The 12,561-nt window shown below is 48.0% G+C and overlaps 1 protein-coding gene across 1 annotated transcript in view; it reads right to left on the minus strand.

Annotated features, from left to right (window-relative positions):
- The window catches only part of LOC118697301 (serine/threonine-protein phosphatase 6 regulatory ankyrin repeat subunit C), a 34,427-nt gene that overhangs the window by 3,738 nt on the left and 18,128 nt on the right, over nucleotides 1-12,561 (minus strand). Inside the window, exons 17-24 of the mRNA XM_054517707.1 lie at nucleotides 12,423-12,494; nucleotides 10,416-10,617; nucleotides 9,074-9,161; nucleotides 7,640-7,757; nucleotides 6,442-6,661; nucleotides 4,636-4,723; nucleotides 3,795-3,878; nucleotides 1,659-1,804 (exon numbers count right to left, since the gene is read on the minus strand). Of these exons, the coding sequence (XP_054373682.1) occupies nucleotides 1,659-1,804; nucleotides 3,795-3,878; nucleotides 4,636-4,723; nucleotides 6,442-6,661; nucleotides 7,640-7,757; nucleotides 9,074-9,161; nucleotides 10,416-10,617; nucleotides 12,423-12,494 (1,018 nt within the window). The remainder of the gene's footprint in view (nucleotides 1-1,658; nucleotides 1,805-3,794; nucleotides 3,879-4,635; nucleotides 4,724-6,441; nucleotides 6,662-7,639; nucleotides 7,758-9,073; nucleotides 9,162-10,415; nucleotides 10,618-12,422; nucleotides 12,495-12,561) is intronic.

A 12,561-nucleotide genomic window follows, 5' to 3' on the forward strand; every position in this document is an offset into this window, starting at 1 on the left:
AACAGCTGAGTCTGAATGTGAAATATTTAACACAGATATAATAAACACCTAAGTCTGAATGTGAAATATTCTAACACAGATAAATAATAAACAGCTGAGTGTGAATGTGAACTATTGCAGTATAATAAACAGCTGAGTGTGAATATGAACTATTGCAGTATAATAAACAGCTGAGTCTGAGCATGAACTCTCATCCCAAGAGCTTCACTCCCTGGCCAGCAGCAGAATCCCAAACCCCTCAGTACCCACCCAGTGCCGCCATCGGTACCCACCCAGTGCCACCATGTGCCCATTCTGTACCCACCCAGTGCCACCCTCAGTACCCACCCAGTGCCACCATCGGTACCCACCCAGTGCTGCCGTGTGCCCGTTCTGTACCCACCCAGTGCCCGTTCTGTACCCACCCAGTGCCACCATGTGCCCATTCTCTGATGATGCCATCCTCAGTATCCACCCAGTGCCACCCTCAGTACCCACCCAGTGCCGCCGTGTGCCCGTTCTGTACCCACCCAGTGCCCGTTCTGTACCCACCCAGTGCCACCGTGTGCCCATTCTGTACCCACCCAGTGCCCGTTCTGTACCCACCCAGTGCCCGTTCTGTACCCACCCAGTGCCACCGTGTGCCCATTCTGTACCCACCCCATGCCACCATCGGTACCCACCCAGTGCCACCGTGTGCCCATTCTGTACCCACCCCATGCCACCATCGGTACCCACCCAGTGCCACCATGTGCCCGTTCTCCAATGCCACCATCAGTACCCACCCAGTGCCGCCGTGTGCCCGTTCTCTGATGCCACCATCAGTACCCACCCAGTGCCGCCGTGTGCCCGTTCTGTACCCACCCAGCGCCCGTTCTGTACCCACCCAGTGCCGCCGTGTGCCCGTTCTCTGATGCCACCCTCAGTACCCACCCAGTGCTGCCGTGTGCCTGTTCTGTACCCACCCAGTGCCACCGTGTGCCCATTCTGTACCACCCAGTGCCGCCATCAGTACCCACCCAGTGCCGCCGTGTGCCCGTTCTGTACCCACCCAGTGCCTGTTCTGTACCCACCCAGTGCCGCCGTGTGCCCGTTCTCTGATGCCACCATCAGTACCCACCCAGTGCTGCCATGTGCCCGTTCTGTACCCACCCAGTGCCGCCGTGTGCCCGTTCTGTACCCACCCAGTGCCACCGTGTGCCCGTTCTGTACCCACCCAGTGCCCGTTCTGTACCCACCCAGTGCCGCCGTGTGCCCGTTCTCTGATGCCACCCTCAGTACCCACCCAGTGCCGCCGTGTGCCCATTCTGTACCCACCCAGTGCCCGTTCTGTACCCACCCAGTGCCCGTTCTGTACCCACCCAGTGCCGCCGTGTGCCCGTTCTGTACCCACCCAGTGCCCGTTCTGTACCCACCCAGTGCCGCCGTGTGCCCGTTCTGTACCCACCCAGTGCCCGTTCTGTACCCACCCAGTGCCGCCGTGTGCCCGTTCTGTACCCACCCAGTGCCCGTTCTGTACCCACCCAGTGCCACCGTGTGCCCATTCTGTACCCACCCAGTGCCACCATCGGTACCCACCCAGTGCCGCCGTGTGCCCGTTCTCTGATGCCACCCTCAGTACCCACCCAGTGCCGCCGTGTGCCCGTCCTGTACCCACCCAGTGCCCGTTCTGTACCCACCCAGTGCCGCCGTGTGCCCGTTCTCCGATGCCACCATCAGGGGGGTCCTGCCCATTTTGTCGGCCGAGTCCACCTGGGCCTGGTGGCGCAGCAGCAGCTGTAAACCACGGACGTTGTCTGCGAAGGCAGCAGCGTGAAGGGGGGTCCTGGGGGGCAAAATCCACCAAAATCCACTCAGGGCCAGGCCAGGCCAGGGGGGGATAAATCTGGGTGGGGGTGGTGATGCTTAAAGATTTAGCTTTGAAATTTTCATAAAATTCCAATTTTTTGAGTTCATATTTTCATAACGTTCATATTTTTATTTAATATTTTTTAATACTCATGGTTTTATTTTTATTTTATTTTATTTTATTTTATTTTATTTTATTTTATTTTATTTTATTTCATTTCATTTCATTTCATTTTACTTTAGTTTAGTTTAGTTTAGTTTAGTTTATTTTTTAAAATTTCATACGTTTCATATTTTCTCAGTAGGGAGATACTTACAGATTTAGCTTTTATATTTTCATAATATTCCTAATTTTGAGTTAGTATTTTCATAATATTCATATTTTTATTTAATCCTTTTAAAATCCTCATTATTTTATTTTATTTTATTTTATTTTTTAAAATTTCATACGTTTCATATTTTCTCAGTAGGGAGATACTTAAAGATTTAGCTTTTATATTTTCATAATATTCCTAATTTTGAGTTCGTATTTTCATAATATTCATAGTTTTATTTAATCCTTTTAAAATCCTCTTTATTTTATTTTATTTTATTTTATTTTATTTTATTTTATTTTATTTTATTTTATTTTTTAAAATTTCATACGTTTCATATTTTCTCAGTAGGGAGATTCTTAAAGATTTAGCTTTCATAATTTCATAATATTCCTACTTTTTGAGTTCGTATTTTCATAATATTCATATTTTTATTTAATCCTTTTAAAATCCTCTTTATTTTATTTTATTTTATTTTATTTTATTTTATTTTATTTTATTTTATTTTATTTTATTTTATTATTTTATTTTATTTTATTTTATTTTATTTTTTAAAATTTCATATGTTTCATATTTTTTCAGTAGGGAGATTCTTAAAGATTTAGCTTTCATAATTTCATAATATTCCTACTTTTTGAGTTCGTATTTTCATAATATTAATATTTTTATTTAATCCTTTTAAAATCCTCTTTATTTTATTTTATTTTATTTTATTTATTTTATTTTATTTTATTTTATTTTATTTTATTTTACTTTAGTTTAGTTTAGTTTAGTTTAGTTTAGTTTATTTTTAAAAATTTCATACATTTCACATTTTCTCAGTAGGGAGATTCTTAAAGATTTAGCTTTTATATTTTCATGATATTTCTATTTTCAATTTCATATTATTCATACTGTAGCCCTTGGCCAGGATCTTACACTGCCTAAAGTGAATCCTTTTAATAAATACAAAATTTAATCTGTTAATTCTCTCTGGCTCTGTTCCAGGAGCCTCCCAAGGCACCACCTACAGCCTCAGGGCTTGAAAAGCATAAATAAATTAAAAAAAAAAAATTATACTTATTATCAATAAGTAGAATAAATAACAAATAAGTAAATGTATAAGAGATATTTATATTATATAGAGTTATAATAGATTAATTTATTTACCTACTTATTATAGATATATGTTATATTATATTATATTATATTATATTATATTATATTATATTATATTATATTATATTATATTATATTATATTATATTATATTATATTATATTATATTATATTATATATAAATTTAAAATTGGGTCCAAAACTTGTGACTCTGAGTCCATCTTGGGTGTAGCCCTGCTGGGCTCTTTTCATAAATACACAATCCTTATAATAATAATTAAATAATCAAATACATAAGTTAATATAAAGTTAATATTAAGAGAGTTAATAAGTTAATATTAAGTTAATATTAAGAGAGTAGATCTAAGAAATTAAGACATTAAAATTCCTAATAAATTAATAATAAATAATTAAAATATTTCTAATAACTACACAAGCCTTATCATAATAATTAAATAATTAATATTATTAATATTTTTAAAATAAATTTAATACATTAGCATTATTAACTAATTAATTAATAATTAATAATTAAAATACACAATTTAATGCTCACCTTCCTTTGGCATCTCTGCTATTAACAATCTTGGCACCCAATGCTTCCACCAGCATTTCAGCAGTGCCGTCCTGGTTGTTAATTCTGAGAATGGGAGGAGAAGGGAGGTCAAGGAAGGGCTGGGCAGATATTTGGGGTAAAACTCCCCTTTTTTGGGGGCTCCAAGGCCTGGAATTGTTGGGATTATTTTTAGGTAAAATTCCCCTTTCAGGGGCTCCAAGGCCTGGAGATATTTGGGGTGAAATTCCCCTTTTAGGGGCTCCACAGCCTGGAATTATTGGAATTATTTATGGGGTAAAATTCCTCTTTCAGCCCATCCCAGGTGCTCCAAGGCCTGGAATTATTGGAATTATTTTTAGGTAAAATTCCCCTTTCAGCCCATCCCAGAGGTTCAAAGGCTTGGAGATATTTGGGGTAAAATTCCCCTTTTGGGGGCTCCAAGGCCTGGAATTATTGGAATTATTTTTTGGTCTAAAATTCCCTTTTTCAGCCCGTTTCAGGGGCTCCAAAGCCCAGAATTATTTTGGGGTAAAATTCTCCTTTCAGCCCATCCCAGGTGCTCCAAGGCCTGGAATTATTTGAATTTTTTTGGGAGGTAAAATTCCCCTTTTGGGGGCTCCACGGCCTGGAATTATTAAAATTATTTTTGGGGTAAAATTCCCCTTTCAGCCCATCCCAGGTGCTCCAAGGCCTGGAATTATTTGAATTATTTTGGGAGGTAAAATTCCCCTTTTGGGGGCTCCAAGGCCCGGAATTATTGGAATTATTTATGGGGTAAAATTCCCCTTTCAGCCCATTTCAGGGACCCCAAAGCCCAGAATTATTTTGGGGTGTCACTTACACTGCACAGTGCAATGGAGTAAAGGGGTTTCCTTCTAGGTATGCAAACGGGTTGTGTTCAAGTAACAATTCAAGACAATCTTCGTGCCCTGAGGAGACAGCAACAGCAGCTGGAGCAGCTTTTCCCTAAATCCCAAAAATCCCAAAAATCCCAAAATCCTGGAAAATCCCCCCCAGATCATCCAATCCTAACTGGGAGTGACCCCAAACCCTGAGTGCCACGTCCAGTCCTTCTCTGTCACCTCAGGGATGGGGACACCAAACGTCCCTGGGCAGCTCCAAAGCCTGACCACCTTTCATTCCTCCTGATGTCCACCCTGAACCTCTCCTGCAGGAACTTGGGGCCATTTCCTCTCGTTCTGGTGTCCCCTGGGAGCAGATTTTGATCCCACCCGGCTCCACTCTCCCTTCAGGGAGTTTTGGGGTGGAAATTCCCCCCCGAGCCTCCTGTTCTCCGGGCAGCTCCAAAGCCTGACCATCTTTTATTCCTCCTCATGTCCACCCTGACCCTCTCCTGGAGGAATCTGGGGCTGTTCCTTCTCCACTTTGTGTTCATGGGAGCAGATCCTGACCCTGTTGTCCCATCAGGGAGTTTTGGGGTGGAAATTGCCCTCTGAGCCTCCTGTTCTCCAGGCAGTTCCAAGGCCTGACCATCTTTTATTCCTCCTCATGTGCACCCTGACGCTCTCCTGGAGGAATTTGGGGCTGTTCCTTCTCCTCCTGCTGTTCCCTGGGATCAGATCCTGATCCCGCTCTGGCTCCACACTCATCAGGGAGTTTTGGGCTGAAATTTCCCCCCTGAACTTCTTTTCTCCAAGCAGTTCCAAAGCCTGACCACCTTTTATTCCTCCTGATGTCCACCCTGACCCTGCCCTGAGGGAATCTGGAGCTGTTCCTGAACCTCTCCTGAAGGAATTTGGGGCTGTTCCTTCTCCACTTTGTGTTCATGGGAGCAGATCCTGACCCTGTTGTCCCATCAGGGAGTTTTGGGGTGAAAATTCCCCTCTGAGCCTCCTGTTCTCCAGGCACTTCCAAAGCCTGACCACCTTTTCCAGGAGGAAATTCCTCCTCATGTCCATCCTGAACCTCTCCTGGAGGAACCCAAATTCCTCCCCATCCCTTCCTGAGCTGAACCAAGGGAGCTCCAGAAGAAATGGATTTGTCTCAAAGGAGGAGGTAGGACAGGCTCTCACCACTGTAGGAGGCCCAGTGCATGGGTGAGTAGCTGCTGTAGTCCAGAAGAGAACCCCAAAAAACGAGAAAAACCCAAAAAGAACCCAAAAAGAGAGGAGGACCAGCTGGATTTTGGGGTGGATGAGGCCCTCACCACTGTAGGAGGCCCAGTGCATGGGCGAGTAGCTGCTGTAGTCCACCATGGACCCAAAAAACCCCGAAAAACGAGAAAAACCCAAAAAAGAACCCAAAAAGAGAGGAGGACCAGCTGGATTTTGGAGTGGATGAGGCCCTCACCACTGTAGGAGGCCCAGTGCATGGGCGAGTAGCCGCTGTAGTCCACCATGGACCCCAAAATCCTGAAAAAAAACCCCAAAAACCCAGAAAATCTCCCCAAAAGTATAAAAAACCCCAAAACTCCACAAGACCAGGAAGACCATTTGGATTTTGGAGTAGATCAGGCTCTCACCACTGTAGGAGGCCCAGTGCATGGGCGAGTAGCTGCTGTAGTCCACCATGGACCCAAAAAACCCCCCCAAAATCCAGAAAAAAACCCCGAAAAACGAGAAAAACCCATAAAAACCCCAAAAAGAGAGGAGGACCATTTGGATTTTGGGGTGGCTGAGGCCCTCACCACTGTAGGAGGCCCAGTGCATGGGCGAGTAGCCGCTGTAGTCCACCACGGCGTCCAGCGGGTCGGTGGAGAGCGCCGCCCGCAGCAGCGTCCGCAGCACCTCCAGGTGCCCGCAGGCCGAGGCGAAGTGGATCGGGGTGCGGCCCTTGAAGTCCCGGCACAGGACGAAGGCATCGTGGTCCAGCAGGGCGGCCAGGCAGTCCTCACAGCCAGTGACAGCCTGGGGACACAGCCCAGAGAGGGGTTCATGGGGCTTTCTGTGCTGCCTCAGCCTTTAGGGCTTTATAAACATTTTATTTTTAATATCATCCAGATTCTGTGCTGGCTTAGCAGGATGGCTCAGGCTTTAGTTTTTTATACATGTATATATATATATATATATATATATATATATATAAATTTTCACTTTAAAACTATTTTAAAATATTTGGAAAATATTTTAATATCTTGTTATATTTTTCAGATTCTGTGCTGGCCTAGTGCGATGTCTCAGTTTTTTATATTTTGTTATGTCTATATCTATATCTGTATATCTATATCTATCTCTCTATATATATCTATATATCTACATATCTATATAGATAGAGATATAGAGATACAGAGATATCTATCTATATCTCTATATCTATCAATACCTATCAATATCAATATCTCTATCTATATATCTCTATCTATATATATCTCTATCTGTATATCTATATATATCTATATGTCTACATATCTATATAGATAGATATCTAGATATCTCTATATCTCTATCTCTATATCTATCTATATCTCTACCTATATCTGTATCTATATCTATATATCTATATCTGTGTCTATATTTATATCTATATCAATATCAATATCTATATATCTATATCTCTATATCTCTATATAACTGTATCTATATATCTATCAATACCTATCTATATCTATCTCTATATCTAAATCTATATCAATATCAATATCAATATCTATATCTATATCTATATCTATATCTATATATCTATATCTATATATCTACATCTCTATCTAACTATATCTATATATCTATCAATACCTATCAATATCTATATCTATATCTATCTCTATCTCTATATCTATATATCTACATCTCTATCTCTATATAACTATATCTATACATCTATCAATACCTATCAATATCTATATCTATATCCATCTCTATCAGGAGCCCCCCCGGACCCCCACTCACCCCCCGGTGCAGCGCGGTCCGGCCCCTCTTGTCGGCGGCGTCGGCCGTGGAGCCCTTGTCCAGCAGGAGATGGACACAGTCCACGTGGCCGTTCATGATGGCCAGCATCAGAGGGGTCCTGGAAGGGGAAAGGTGGGGAATTCATGGAGAGCAGCAAGAACATGGAGGGGTTGGGATGGGGAATTCATGGGGAGCACCAAGAACATGGAGGGGAAAGGGATGGGGAATTCATGGAGAGCAGCAAGAACATGGAGGGGTTGGGATGGGGAATTCATGGGGAGCACCAAGAACATGGAGGGGAAAGGGATGGGGAATTCATGGAGAGCAGCAAGAACATGGAGGGGTTTGGGATGGGGAATTCATGGAGAGCAGCAAGAACATGGAGGGGTTTTGGATGGGGAATTCATGGAGAGCAGCAAGAACATGGAGGGGTTTGGGATGGGGAATTCATGGAGAGCAGCGAGAACATGGAGGGGTCAGGATGGGGAATTCATGGAGAGCACCAAGAGCTTGGAGGGGTTTTGGATGGGGAATTCATGGAGAGCAGCAAGAACATGGAGGGGTCGGGATGGGGAATTCATGGAGAGCAGCGAGAACATGGAGGGGTTTGGGATGGGGAATTCATGGAGAGCAGCAAGAACATGGAGGGGTTGGGATGGGGAATTCATGGAGAGCAGCGAGAACATGGAGGGGTTTGGGATGGGGAATTCATGGAGAGCAGCGAGAACATGGAGGGGTTTGGGATGGAGAATTCATGGAGAGCAGCAAGAGTCTGGAGGGATTGGGATGGTGGGGATGGAGAATTCATGGAGACCACCAAGAACCCGGAGGGGAAAGGGATGGAGAATTCATGGAGAGCGCCAAGAGCTTGGAGGGGTTTGGGATGGAGAATTCATGGAGAACACCAAGAGCCTGGGAGCCCAGCAAGAGCTTGGAGGGGTTGGGATGGAGAATTCATCGAACCCATGAAGAGCCTGGAAGTGTTTGGATAATTGGGAATGGTGGTGAGGGACACAGAAATGGAGGTGAAGGACAACCAGGAATGGTGCTGAGGGACACTTAGGATGGTGGTGGCACCTCTGGGATAAGATATTTGATATTTAAAGGAAAGGAAAGGAAAAAATGGAAAAAATTGAAGGTTTTTGTGCAGAGGACGTGGGGTGGACTGAGCACAGCTCCCATTCCTCAGGAAGGAGCAGAAGAGCTGGGAAGGGTCAGGAGAAGCTCCTTTGGAACCATTTCCCCTCTCATGATCCCACCATGATTTCATCGCTGATAAACCCAATTAAATCAACCAATATCCCAAATTCCAGCCCCGTTTTGGCTGTGCTGGATTTGCTGAGGGATCTCTCCTGGTCCTTATCTCAAGCCGGGACCTTCCAGGAGGTTTCCCTGCCTGTCCCAGGTGGCTCTGGTGGCCCTGGTGGCACTCACTGGCCGTGGATGTCCATGACGTCGGTGATGTCCGCCCGCTCGCCGCTGTCGATCAGGAGGTGCAGGGAATCTGTGTTCCCGTTGGCAGCTGGGGACAGGAACGGGGAAATGGGAGGAGGAAAAGGGGAGGAGGAAAAATGGGAGGAGAAAAATGGGAGGAGGAAAAATGGGAGGAGGAAAAATGGGAGGAGAAAAATGGGAGGTGGAAAAGAGGGACAAGGTAAAGAGGGATGAGGAAAAGGGATGAGGGAAAGAGAAACAAGAGGGATGAGGAAAACAGGGATGAGGAAAAATGGGAAGAGGAAAAGAGGGAGGAGGAAAAGGGATGAGGAAAATGGGAGGAGGAAAAGAGAGATGAGAAGAAAAGGGATGAGAAGAAGAGGGAGGAGGAAAATGGCAGGAGGAAAATGGGATGAGGAAAAGAGAGACAACAAAACCCCAAAAACCCCCAACCCCTCCAGAAGAAACTCATCCCCCGGGGTTTTTGGGTTCTGCCAAGCCCTGTCTCCATCCCTTCCAGGACCCAGAACACGTTGGGAACCCTTCCAGGACCCTCCCAAGACAATTTGGGAATGCTTTCAGGACCTGCAGCAGTCCAGAACCCCTCAGGAACCTCCCAGAACCCTTCCAGGACCCTTCCAAGGCACTTTGGGAACCCTTCCAGAACCTGCAAGAACCCAGAACCCCTGAGGAACCCTCCCAGAACCCAGGACAGCCCAAGAACCTTCCCAGGACCTTTCCAAGTCACTTTTGGAACCCTTCCAGAACCAGCAGGAGCCCAGAACCCCTCAGGAACCTCCCGGAACCCTTCCAGAACCCTCCCAAGTCACTTTGGGAACGCTTCCAGAACCTGCAAGAGCCCAGAACCCCTGAGGAACCTCTCCCAGAACCCTTCCAGAACCTGCAGGAGCCCAGAACCCCTGAGGAAGCCCTCCCAGAACCCTTCCAAGACCTGCAGGAGCCCAGAACCCCTCAGGAACCTCCCAGAACCTTTCCAGAACTCTCCTAGGACCCTCCCAAGTCACTTTGGGAACCCTTCCAGAACCTGCAGAAGCCCAGAACCCCTGAGGAACCCCTCCCAGAACCCTTCCAGGACCCTCCCAAGACACTTTGGGAATGCTTTCAGGACCTGCAGAAGCCCAGAAGCCCTGAGGAAGCCCTCCCAGAACCCTTCCAGGACCCTCCCAAGACACTTTGGGAATGCTTTCAGGACCTGCAGGAGCCCAGAACCCCTGAGGAAGCCCTCCCAGAACCCTTCCAGGACCCTCCCAAGACACTTTGGGAATGCTTTCAGGACCTGCAGGAGCCCAGAAGCCCTGAGGAAGCCCTCCCAGGTGCCCACCTGCAGCATGGAGAGGCGTCCACTTCCTCTTCCTCTCCTTGACCAGGGCGGAGGCGCCGTGGCTGGTGAGCACCTGCACGCACTCGCTGGCGCCGCGCTCCGTGGCCAGGTAGAGCGCGGTGCGGCCCTTGTGGTCCCGCACGTCCAGGTTCACCAGCGTCTCAGCCAGAGCCTTGAGGGCTTCACAGTGACCATTGTAGGCCTGGGGACAGGGGACAGCGGTCACGGCCAGGATATGGCAGGTGGGACACACACACAGGGGACAGGTGGGACACACGGGGGGCAGGTGGGACACACAGATGGCAGGTGGGACACACAGGGGGCAGGTGGGACACACAGGGGACAGGTGGGACACACGGGTGGCAGGTGGGACACACACAGGGGGCAGGTGGGACACACAGGTGGCAGGTGGGACACACACACAGGGGACAGGTGGGACACACACACAGTGGGCAGGTGGGACACACAGGGGACAGGTGGGACACACACAGAGGGGCAGGTGGGACACACGGGTGGCAGGTGGGACACACAGGGGACAGGTGGGACACACGGGTGGCAGGTGGGACACACACAGGGGGCAGGTGGGACACACAGGGGGCAGGTGGGACACACACACAGGGGGCAGGTGGGACACACACACAGGGGACAGGTGGGACACACACAGGGGACAGGTGGGACACACACACAGAGGACAGGTGGGACACACAGATGGCAGGTGGGACACACACACAGGGGACAGGTGGGACACACAGGGGACAGGTGGAAGTGTTGCCTAGAGTGCTCCTCAGGTACTCAAAGTGTCCCTCAGGTCACCAAAGTGACTCTCAGGTACTCAAAACTGTCCCTCAGGCACCCAAAGTGTCCCTCAGGAAACCAGAAATGTCCCCCTCATGCACCGTGTCTCCCAAAGTACCCCCTAAGCACCCAGAAAAGTCCCCACCAGAAATGTCTCCCCCAGAACCCTTCCAGGACCCAGAACACCCTGAGAACCTTTCCAGAACCCTTCCAGGACCCTCCCAAGACTGTGGGAACCCTTCCAGGACCCCTCCAGGACCCTCCAGAACCCTCCCAGGACACCCTCAGAACCTTTCCAGGACACTTCAGGAGCCCTTCCAGGACCTGCAGGAGCCCAGAACCCCTCAGGAACCCTTCCAGAACCTTTCCAGAACCCTCCAGAACCCTTCCAGGACACTTTAAGAACAACTTCAGGACCTGCAGGAGCCCAGAACCCCTCAGGAACCCTCCCAGGACCCTCCAGAACCCTTCCAGGACACTTTAAGAACCCTTCCAGGACCTGCAGGAGCCCAGAACCCTTCAGGAACCCTTCTAGGACCTTCCAGAACCCTCCCAGGACCCTCCAGAACCCTTCCAGGACACTTTAAGAACCCTTCCAGGACCTGCAGGAGCCCAGAACCCTTCAGGAACCCTTCCAGGACCTTCCAGAACCCTCCCAGGACCCTCCAGAACCCTTCCAGGACACTTTAGGAACCACTTCAGGACCTGCAGGAGCCCAGAACCCCTCAGGAACCCTTCTAGGACCTTCCAGAACCCTTCAAGGACCCTCCAGAACCCTTCCAGGACACTTTAAGAACCCTTCCAGGACCTGCAGGAACCCAGAACCCGTCAGGAACCCTTCCAGGACCCCCCAGAACCCTTCCAGAACCCTCCAGAACCCTTCCAGGACACTTTAAGAACCCTTCCAGGACCTGCAGGAGCCCAGAACCCCTCAGGAAACCTTCTAGGACCTTCCAGAACCCTTCAAGGACCCTCCAGAACCCTTCCAGGACACTTTAGGAACCACTTCAGGACCTGCAGGAGCCCAGAACCCCTCAGGAACCCTTCCAGGACCCCCCAGAACCCTTCCAGAACCCTCCAGAACCCTTCCAGGACACTTTAAGAACCACTTAAGGACCTGCAGGAGCCCAGAACCCCTCAGGAACCCTTCTAGGACCTTCCAGAACCCTTCCAGGACCCTCCAGAACCCTTCCAGGACCCGCAGGCACTCACAGCTAAGTGCAAAGGGCTGACTGGAACGGTGCTTTCCACATCCTCCAGGCAGTTAAAGGACATTTCCAGGAGCTGCAAGGGAAAAACCCAAAATCCAGAACTGACCCCGGAGCTTCCCACACCCACCCTGAGCTGCAGG

This window comes from Molothrus ater, chromosome 30 (assembly GCF_012460135.2).
Source record: "Molothrus ater isolate BHLD 08-10-18 breed brown headed cowbird chromosome 30, BPBGC_Mater_1.1, whole genome shotgun sequence".
Taxonomy (NCBI): Eukaryota; Metazoa; Chordata; class Aves; order Passeriformes; family Icteridae; genus Molothrus; species Molothrus ater.